Below are 8913 nucleotides of genomic sequence, written 5' to 3'. Positions count from 1 at the left end.
ATATATTTTAGTTTATATACAACATAAAGGTGGCAAACCCTTAAGTTGTAACGAGTTTTTAAAATCAAAACTATTTTATTATCTAAATGCTCCGGCTAGTTGTAACAAGTAAATTGGCGCCTAATGTAGACAATCTCTTCGAGCATGTCTTGGTACGTGAATGGCCTCACGGCGGCCTTCAATCCAGTCCCTGGCTCGAAGTTCCAGTTCTTGCTCTCATCCCTGTCATCGTCGAGCTGATCGAAGTGGTGGAAATAGAGCTCTCGCGGGTAGCGTCGCAGCGCAGCATAGCTCGGGGTCACCTCCCGGTAGAAATCGCGCTGCCAGGACGTGAGGTTTCTCTTCCGCAGTGGATGGGGCTTGCCACCAAAGTAGCTCTCCTTCATCCTCCTCTTCCTCTTCTTTCGCATCCCCGCTTCTCCTTCGTTACCCTGTTTAGCTGCGATTCCACTTCCTTCTTCTAGAATACGATGGTCTCCTCCTGGTTCTTCTTCCTCTTCCTGGGACTCGAAGCTTTCGAGCTGCTCTTCGTCGTATTTTCTAAGCTGTGCCAGCGCTTCACCCAGATCAAGCTCTTGATCACCAGCTTCTTCACTAGCAATATCATCGTCTTCGTCATCACGACCATCTTCTTCTTCTTCGTCATCGCCACCTTCGTCTTCATCATCGCCACCATCTTCGTCTTCTTCATTTTCATCTCCATCTTCACTACCATGATCTTGCTCGCCATCCTCGTCTTTGCCTTCCTCCTCCTCATCTTCATCATCCCACACACTCTCGTCACTCGCAAACTCAACCTGTCGCCCCGTGGCCTCGGCCTCGGCCTCCTTACGCCGCCACTCCTTGGTAAACGGATGAAGGAACTGCACGGGCTGGCCATTCATCATATGCTCCAGCACCAGCGATCTCCTCTCTTCATCCAGCCCCACCCACGCCGCCACAATCTCCGCCTCGCTCGCACTCACCTCCACGCCCAGCCGCTCGCACAGCCGGTAGTAGAAGCTCTTCTTTCTCCTCTCTTCCACGTCCTCGCCCTCGATCCCATCCAGCTCCGTCTCGGGATTGAGAAGCTCGAACAGCCCACGCATGTAATCCTCCTGCGGCTGATATCTACGCAAGAAAACGATCAGACAATCGATCGCCAAGAACAAGAGCTCGAGGGTGGTAGTACCTCATCTGATACTCCGGCCTCTTCACCCAGATCAAATCCGGCCGGCACCACGACACACACCTCGTCACCCCGTGCCGCGCCCGAAGATCCACCCTCTCGCCAACGTCCCACTTATCGAGCTTGGCATCGCCAGACTCCACAACGACGTGCGCCGCCAGCGTCCACGTCTTCCACGGCGGCTGCCATCGCCGCGGCTTGCTCGCCCCCCTCACGAACACGTAGAAAAAATGCATCTTGGCCGAGTCCATCATGTCGAGCTTCTTGTCGAAGATCCGGCACTGCTGGAACTTGTGCATCTCCTCCATCTCCTCGTCGTCCCGGACCGACGAGTAGAGGAACACCATGTCCTTGTCGTGCACGGACCCAAACTTGGGCTCGCCGAAGATCATCCCGCGATGGCGGTATGGCCCGTAAGCTCCATACTTGTAGTAGTCGTCGTTGTAGACGATGTCCGCCTCGGCCAGGACCTTGTCGATCACCTCCGGCGATGGACCCAAGTCCTTGGGCTTCCTGGGACCGTCGAAGCGTCCCCCGGGACTCACCCTCTTCTTCTTCCCGGCGCTCACACTCACGTCTCTTGGTGTTGCTCTTTGGGTGATCGAGGTGAGGGCGATTGAGCTTACCCGAGTGATGGGAGGGATGGATGGAGTTGGATTGGCGCTGTGAGAGCTCCTGAGCTCTTGGCCTAGGAAGGGGCTGCCGCTTTGGAGGAGAATGCAAGAGGACATTGACGAGCCCTAGAAACAGAGTATGCCAGGGGAAGGGAGAAGGAAGGCCAATTCGCAACCGATTCGACAAATTCTCGATGCTAGGGGATGGAGCTGGAAGAGATCTGGGAGCCCAACTCTCTGGATCTCGAGAAAGTTCGCGCGCGAGAGAGAATTTTACTGTAGAATCTCTCAAGAACGAGAAGAAAAGCGATTGGCATTGCCCTGTGAATGGCAAGATTTGGATCCACTGTATTCTCCCGAGGGTGTTCTTCATCGGCATTTGCATCGGCCCTTAAGAATTGCACCGAAGTGTCCGAGGGTAAGCACATCCACAGCCAAATCGTTTCTGCCGGTTTGGATAGATCCACCTATGTTGGAAATCACGTCTTGGAAATGTATGGCAGGCTTGGAAGCGTGGAAGAAGCTCAAGAAGCGTTTGAGAAAGTGTTCGAGAAGAACCACATTTCATGGACACTCTTCATTGCGGCACTTGCCCAGAACGGGCATTGCAAGGAGGCACTTGCAACCTTCAAGAAAATGGATCTGGAGGGTGTCAAGCCCAAGAGGTTCGTGTTCCTGCGAGTAATCGGAGCTTGCAGAGACGCAACCGAGGGCAGAAAAATCCATGCACGGGTTCTGGAAGACGCTGTTCTGGCGAGTGATGTGTTCTTATGGGAAGTGTGGCTGCCTAGGCCAAGATGGTGGTCCGCTGGCAGAAAGGAAAGGAAATCTCATCGACAAGAAGTATGCCGAGCAAGATGACGGGAACAGGTCCTACTTTCTGTAAGGTTTTCTCTTTTGATTTTGTTCTTCCTGGAACTGACTTGAAACGTAATTACAAACAGTCTGCAGGACGAGAGAAACCATCAGCCAAGGAGCAACCGGAAAAACCGAGCGTGAAGAACGAAGGTTCGTCTTGTACTCTAATTTTCGTTCTTGAAGTTTGCAAGCTTTACAGACGCAGCAAAGAAACCCGTGATTTGCTACACCTGCAAGAAAAGAGGACATGTTGCATCCGAGTGCCCGGACTCGAAGCAAACTGAAAGCGAAATTGCGGCGATCAATGCCGAGGAGAACATTGTGGATCTGGACGAGGAAGAAAGGGAGAAGCTAACGGAGCTGGACGCTCTGACTGGAAGGCCCCTTCCGAATGACATCCTGCTCTACGCGGTACCGGTGTGCGGGCCTTACAGTGCTCTCCAGAACTACAAGTACCACGCAAAGATCACACCAGGGCCTTCGAAGAAAGGCAAAGGTAAGTAGTGGTTTTCTTTCGCTTGGTTTCACTCGTTTGCTGCTTCCAGGAGCGAAAATGGCTATGGACGCTTTCATTCGCTCGTCGGACGTGCTTCCAAGAGAGAAAGAATTGATGAAAGCGGTGGCGGAGCCGGATCTGGTAGCGTGCATGATTGGAAATGTGAAGGTGAGCGCTCCGGGACTGGCGAAGCTAAAGCAGAGCCAGAAGAGCAGCAAGAAAAAAGCCGCGGTGAAGAAAGATAAAGCTTGAAAGACAATTGTAAAGGTACTATAGGACCATTTTCTTCATTGTTTTCCCCCATGCATGCGTGATAGTTCTAGCCAACGTGATCTTTGCAATGTTTGGAGAAATATTGAGACAGTCATGAGGCCAAAATATCCGACTGCGTGATCCCTGCTTCATTGCAAACATCCTGCAATAGCGAGCACGCCGACGAATTCCCAGGCGATAGCTCGATGATTCTCTCTGCCACCATCACGGCCCTCTGGAGATCATGATGGATTTTACAAGCATTCAGCAGTGCGATCCAAGTCGCGGCGTTTGGGGGGAGATGCATCCTCCTCTCGATGAAGTCCAGCGCTTGCTCAATCCATCCGGCTCGCGCCAGAAGATCCACCACGCAGCTGTACTGCTCCAAGCTCGGCGTCATCCCACGCTCCCTCGTCATAGACACGAAGTAGTGGCAGCCTTGCTCCACGAATCCGGCGTGGCTGCAAGCGAAGATCACGGTCAGGAACGTCACCTCGTTAAACTTGACGCCCTCCATCTCCATCCTCCGGCCGAGCTTGAGGGAGTCCTCGAATCGAGCGTGCTTGGCATAGGCCGCGATCATGCTCGTCCATGTCACCACGCAAGAGCTTTGCCAGCGCTGGAAGATCTTCTCGGCATCGACGAGGCTGCCACACTTGGTATACATGTTTAGTAGCGAGCTCCTCACGTTTGGATCGTGCTCGAGCATGGATCCCCGGATTTCCAGATGGATCACCTTTCCTCTAGGCAGATCGTTAATCCGGACGCAAGCTTCCAGGACGTTTGCGAGCGTGATGGTCGTCGGAGAGGACCCCGAGAGGTCCATCCTCGCGAACAAGTCCAATGCGCTCTTGCCATCTCCCTGCTGCGAGCAAGCTCCGATGATCGAGTTCCACGACACGGCGTTCTTCCGGCGAGCGTTCGCGAAGATCATCTTCGCGTCGGGCAAGCTTCCACACTTTCCATACATGCCGATGAGCGCGTTGGTGACGATCACGTCCGATGAGTGCCCGAGCTCGATCAAACGAGCGTGCATGGCTCGCCCTCGATCCAGGAAATCCGAGCTCCAAAACGCGGCAACTACGCTCACGAGCGTCACCTTGTTGGCCTTGATCCCTCCCTGCTCGACCCGGTGGAAGACATCGAGAGCGTTTTCGAGAAGACCGTGCTGGCAGTAGGCCCAGATCAAGGAAGTGCACGAAACCAAGTTGTTCCAGCCGCTAGCTTCCAGCATCCGCCTCGCTTGCTCGAGATTTCCACACTTTCCGTACATGTTGATCAAGCATCCGGTCACCACCTCGTCGCTGCCGAATCCGGCCTCGAGAGCTCGCGCATGGATCGCTCGGCCTTGCTGCTCATCGCCACCATCCGAGCAGGCATCGATTCCACTCACGAATGTCACGCCGCTCGGCTTCACTCCCTCCAAACTCGTCCGGTTGAAGAGCTCGAGAGCTTGCCTGTTCTTGCCGCGCTGGGACAACGCAGCCACCATTGCGTTCCATGGGACGTCCTCCGGTGGATTCATGCGGTCTAGCAGATCCATGGCCTCCTCAAAGCACCCGGAGCTTCCATAGAGATAGACGAGGCGGTTGACGAGCGCCAAGTTTGAGCCGAGCCCGGACTCGAGGATCTGGGAGTGGACGAGCCTGCCTTGTGGGAGAGATTTCTCTTCCAATCTAGTGCAAGCTCTCAGGATGTTCTTGAAAGTTGACGCGTCTGGTTTGCCTCCTTCCACCAGAAACTCCATGTAGATCTCCAGCGCCAGATCAAACTCTTCGTGCTCCACGTATGCTCTTATCATCGAAGTCCACGAGAAATCGTCCTTGGAAGCGATGGAACCAAACACCATCTCGGCCTTGTCCAGGCAGCCACACTTCCCATACATGTTGATGAGTGCCGCGCTCAAAAACACATCACTCGCCAGAACAGCGTCTTCCAGAACCCGTGCATGGACTTTTCTGCCCTCGGTTGCGTCTCTGGCGTCACAGCAAGCTCCGATCACTCGCAGGAACGCGAGCCTCTTCGGCTTGACACCCTCCAGATCCATTTTCTTGAAGGTTGCAAGTGCCTCCTTGCAATGCCCGTTCTGGGCAAGTGCCGCAATGAAGAGTGTCCACGAAATGTGGTTCTTCTCAAACACTTTCTCAAACGCTTCTTGGGCTTCTTCCACGCTTCCAAGCCTGCCATACATTTCCAAGACGTGATTTCCAACATAGGTGGATCTATCCAAACCGGCAGAAACGATTTGGCTGTGGATGTGCTTACCCTCGGACACTTCGGTGCAATTCTTAAGGGCCGATGCAAATGCCGATGAAGAACACCCTCGGGAGAATACAGTGGATCCAAATCTTGCCATTCACAGGGCAAAAAGAAATGCCAATCGCTTTTCTTCTCGTTCTTGAGAGATTCTACAGTAAAATTCTCTCTCGCGCGCGAACTTTCTCGAGATCCAGAGAGTTGGGCTCCCAGATCTCTTCCAGCTCCATCCCCTAGCATCGAGAATTTGTCGAATCGGTTGCGAATTGGCCTTCCTTCTCCCTTCCCCTGGCATACTCTGTTTCTAGGGCTCGTCAATGTCCTCTTGCATTCTCCTCCAAAGCGGCAGCCCCTTCCTAGGCCAAGAGCTCAGGAGCTCTCACAGCGCCAATCCAGCTCCATCCATCCCTCCCATCACTCGGGTAAGCTCAATCTCCCTCACCTCGATCACCCAAAGAGCAACTCCAAGAGACGTGAGTGTGAGCGCCGGGAAGAAGAAGAGGGTGAGTCCCGGGGGACGCTTCGACGGTCCCAGGAAGCCCAAGGACTTGGGTCCATCGCCGGAGGTGATCGACAAGGTCCTGGCCGAGGCGGACATCGTCTACAACGACGACTACTACAAGTATGGAGCTTACGGGCCATACCGCCATCGCGGGATGATCTTCGGGGAGCCCAAGTTTGGGTCCGTGCACGACAAGGACATGGTGTTCCTCTACTCGTCGGTCCGGGACGACGAGGAGATGGAGGAGATGCACAAGTTCCAGCAGTGCCGGATCTTCGACAAGAAGCTCGACATGATGGACTCGGCCAAGATGCATTTTTTCTACGTGTTCGTGAGGGGGGCGAGCAAGCCGCGGCGATGGCAGCCGCCGTGGAAGACGTGGACGCTGGCGGCGCACGTCGTTGTGGAGTCTGGCGATGCCAAGCTCGATAAGTGGGACGTTGGCGAGAGGGTGGATCTTCGGGCGCGGCACGGGGTGACGAGGTGTGTGTCGTGGTGCCGGCCGGATTTGATCTGGGTGAAGAGGCCGGAGTATCAGATGAGGTACTACCACCCTCGAGCTCTTGTTCTTGGCGATCGATTGTCTGATCGTTTTCTTGCGTAGATATGAGCCGCAGGAGGATTACATGCGTGGGCTGTTCGAGCTTCTCAATCCCGAGACGGAGCTGGATGGGATCGAGGGCGAGGACGTGGAAGAGAGGAGAAAGAAGAGCTTCTACTACCGGCTGTGCGAGAGGCTGGGCGTGGAGGTGAGTGCGAGCGAGGCGGAGATTGTGGCGGCGTGGGTGGGGCTGGATGAAGAGAGGAGATCGCTGGTGCTGGAGCATATGATGAATGGCCAGCCCGTGCAGTTCCTTCATCCGTTTACCAAGGAGTGGCGACGGAAGGAGGCCGAGGCCGAGGCCACGGGGCGACAGGTTGAGTTTGCGAGTGACGAGAGTGTGTGGGATGATGAAGATGAGGAGGAGGAAGGCAAAGACGAGGATGGCGAGCAAGATCATGGTAGTGAAGATGGAGATGAAAATGACGAAGACGAGGAAGGTGGCGATGACGAAGAAGAAGAAGATGGTCGTGATGACGAAGACGATGATATTGCTAGTGAAGAAGCTGGTGATCAAGAGCTTGATCTGGGTGAAGCGCTGGCACAGCTTAGAAAATACGACGAAGAGCAGCTCGAAAGCTTCGAGTCCCAGGAAGAGGAAGAAGAACCAGGAGGAGACCATCGTATTCTAGAAGAAGGAAGTGGAATTGCGGCTAAACAGGGCAACGAGGAAGAAGTGGGGATGCGAAAGAAGAGGAAGAGGAGGATGAAGGAGAGCTACTTTGGTGGCAAGCCCCATCCACTGCGGAAGAGAAACCTCACGTCCTGGCAGCGTGATTTCTACCGGGAGGTGACCCCGAGCTATGCTGCGCTGCGACGCTACCCGCGAGAGCTCTATTTCCACCACTTCGATCAGCTCGACGATGACAGGGATGAGAGCAAGAACTGGAACTTCGAGCCAGGGACTGGATTGAAGGCCGCCGTGAGGCCATTCACGTACCAAGACATGCTCGAAGAGATTGTCTACATTAGGCGCCAATTTACTTGTTACAACTAGCCGGAGCATTTAGATAATAAAATAGTTTTGATTTTAAAAACTCGTTACAACTTAAGGGTTTGCCACCTTTATGTTGTATATAAACTAAAATATATGATGACAGCTATGGCAAACATTATGAAAAGACCCACCATCATTAGTTCTTCCCTTTCTTCTTTGAAATAATCAATACTCTTCGGCACCACCTTTTCTTCTTCCTTTTCTTCTTTGACAACAGGTACCACCACTCTTTTCTTTTCGATATCTTGAGGTCTCACTTTGAAATACATTGATTTCAAAGCTTGTTCCGCAGTAATCCTCTTGTCTGGATCCCAAACTAATAAACATCGCAGCAAGTCCACTGCATCCTCGTCTTCAATCATCTCATACCAATCCCTCTTCAAGAACTTTTTCATATTGTCCATCACCTTTGCCTTGTTTGCATCGCAGCTCAAACTCAAATCAATACCTTCAAGAAAAGGGTTCTCTCCTAAGAGCATATTTGCAAGCACAGCTCCAACACCCCACATATCCACACCTTTCCCTATCTTCTCCGTCTCTCGGGAGATAACTTCAGGAGCAGTGAATCCCATTGAGCCCCCCATAGTATCTACATTTGGTGGAGTTGATAGCCTCCTTGAGCAGTGAAAATCTCCCAGCTTCACCACAAAGTTGCTATGATTGAGCTCGAATCTGATACAAGCGGGCACAATGTCCTGATGCACAACCTCTCGCTCGTGCAAGCTTGCCAAGCCCACCAGGAGCTGCCGTATGGTTTCCTTGATCAACCCTACGTCAGAGAGTTTGTAGTAGAATCGCTCATACTGGAGGTCCCTGGCATCGCACAAGTGCTCTAGAACCATATAATCTCCATCTTCTTCTTGGCCTATGTCGAGAACTCTCATTATGTTCTCATGCTTGCACTCCTTCATGAGCTCAACCTCTCGGACCATGTGATTATAGTTGTATAATTCACTATCAATCTTCTTGATTAGAACTTTATCGCCTTCTTGGTTACGACCTTCACTCACAATATAAACCTATCAATCGTTTGGATACCATCACAAAACCTATACTTCCCTAGCACCGTCTTCTTCAACTCCATCACACAAACCTTATTAGTCCTAGCACACAAACCCTATTAGTCCTAGCGTTTTTATATTGCCCAACGAAAGGGATCTCAAATAGAA

General features: G+C 52.7%; 5 protein-coding genes across 5 annotated transcripts in view; 2 read left to right on the top strand and 3 right to left on the bottom strand.

The window, feature by feature from the left end:
• On the bottom strand, nucleotides 1–2114 carry LOC112345536. Its single transcript, XM_024672488.1, has 2 exons — nucleotides 1172–2114; nucleotides 1–1110 (listed from the first exon to the last, which is right to left on the bottom strand). Exons 1-2 carry the CDS (start codon nucleotides 1897–1899, stop codon nucleotides 96–98), a joined length of 1743 nt encoding a protein of 580 aa, XP_024528256.1. The 5' UTR covers nucleotides 1900–2114; the 3' UTR covers nucleotides 1–95.
• On the top strand, nucleotides 2110–2643 carry LOC112345617 (pentatricopeptide repeat-containing protein At4g21065-like). Its single transcript, XM_024672758.1, has one exon. The coding sequence runs from the start codon at nucleotides 2110–2112 to the stop codon at nucleotides 2641–2643; it is 534 nt and encodes a 177-aa protein (XP_024528526.1).
• Nucleotides 2644–3453: 810 nt separating this feature from the next.
• LOC9630929 (pentatricopeptide repeat-containing protein DOT4, chloroplastic) lies at nucleotides 3454–5752 on the bottom strand. The gene is made up of 2 exons (XM_024672487.1): nucleotides 5654–5752; nucleotides 3454–5568 (listed from the first exon to the last, which is right to left on the bottom strand). The coding sequence occupies exon 2, from the start codon at nucleotides 5433–5435 to the stop codon at nucleotides 3501–3503; it is 1935 nt and encodes a 644-aa protein (XP_024528255.1). The 5' UTR covers nucleotides 5436–5568; nucleotides 5654–5752; the 3' UTR covers nucleotides 3454–3500.
• A 21-nt stretch (nucleotides 5753–5773) lies between these two features.
• Nucleotides 5774–7833, top strand: LOC9632862. The gene is made up of 2 exons (XM_002967853.2): nucleotides 5774–6689; nucleotides 6751–7833. Exons 1-2 carry the CDS (start codon nucleotides 5962–5964, stop codon nucleotides 7742–7744), a joined length of 1722 nt encoding a protein of 573 aa, XP_002967899.1. The 5' UTR covers nucleotides 5774–5961; the 3' UTR covers nucleotides 7745–7833.
• The window catches only part of LOC9632861, a 4234-nt gene continuing 3133 nt past the window's right edge, over nucleotides 7813–8913 (bottom strand). Inside the window, exon 4 of the mRNA XM_002967589.2 lies at nucleotides 7813–8763. Within this exon, the coding sequence (XP_002967635.2) occupies nucleotides 7813–8763 (951 nt within the window). The remainder of the gene's footprint in view (nucleotides 8764–8913) is intronic.

Source organism: Selaginella moellendorffii, unplaced genomic scaffold, assembly GCF_000143415.4.
Source record: "Selaginella moellendorffii unplaced genomic scaffold, v1.0 SELMOscaffold_9, whole genome shotgun sequence".
Taxonomy (NCBI): domain Eukaryota; kingdom Viridiplantae; phylum Streptophyta; class Lycopodiopsida; order Selaginellales; family Selaginellaceae; genus Selaginella; species Selaginella moellendorffii.
Note: the sequence above shows the minus strand (reverse complement) of the source record. Positions and strands in the feature narration are given on the sequence as shown.

Excerpts from the sequence above, each read along its gene's own strand:
- LOC9632862 (XM_002967853.2), top strand. The coding sequence starts at position 5,962 with ATGTCCTCTTGCATTCTCCTCCAAAGCGGCAGCCCCTTCCTAGGCCAA. Across the intron at positions 6,690-6,750 it reads AGGCCGGAGTATCAGATGAG|ATATGAGCCGCAGGAGGATT; the intron begins GTACTACCACCC and ends TTTCTTGCGTAG.
- LOC9630929 (XM_024672487.1), bottom strand. The coding sequence starts at position 5,435 with ATGGATCTGGAGGGTGTCAAGCCGAAGAGGCTCGCGTTCCTGCGAGTG.
- LOC112345617 (XM_024672758.1), top strand. The coding sequence starts at position 2,110 with ATGGCAAGATTTGGATCCACTGTATTCTCCCGAGGGTGTTCTTCATCG.
- LOC112345536 (XM_024672488.1), bottom strand. The coding sequence starts at position 1,899 with ATGTCCTCTTGCATTCTCCTCCAAAGCGGCAGCCCCTTCCTAGGCCAA. Across the intron at positions 1,111-1,171 it reads AGGCCGGAGTATCAGATGAG|ATATCAGCCGCAGGAGGATT; the intron begins GTACTACCACCC and ends TTTCTTGCGTAG.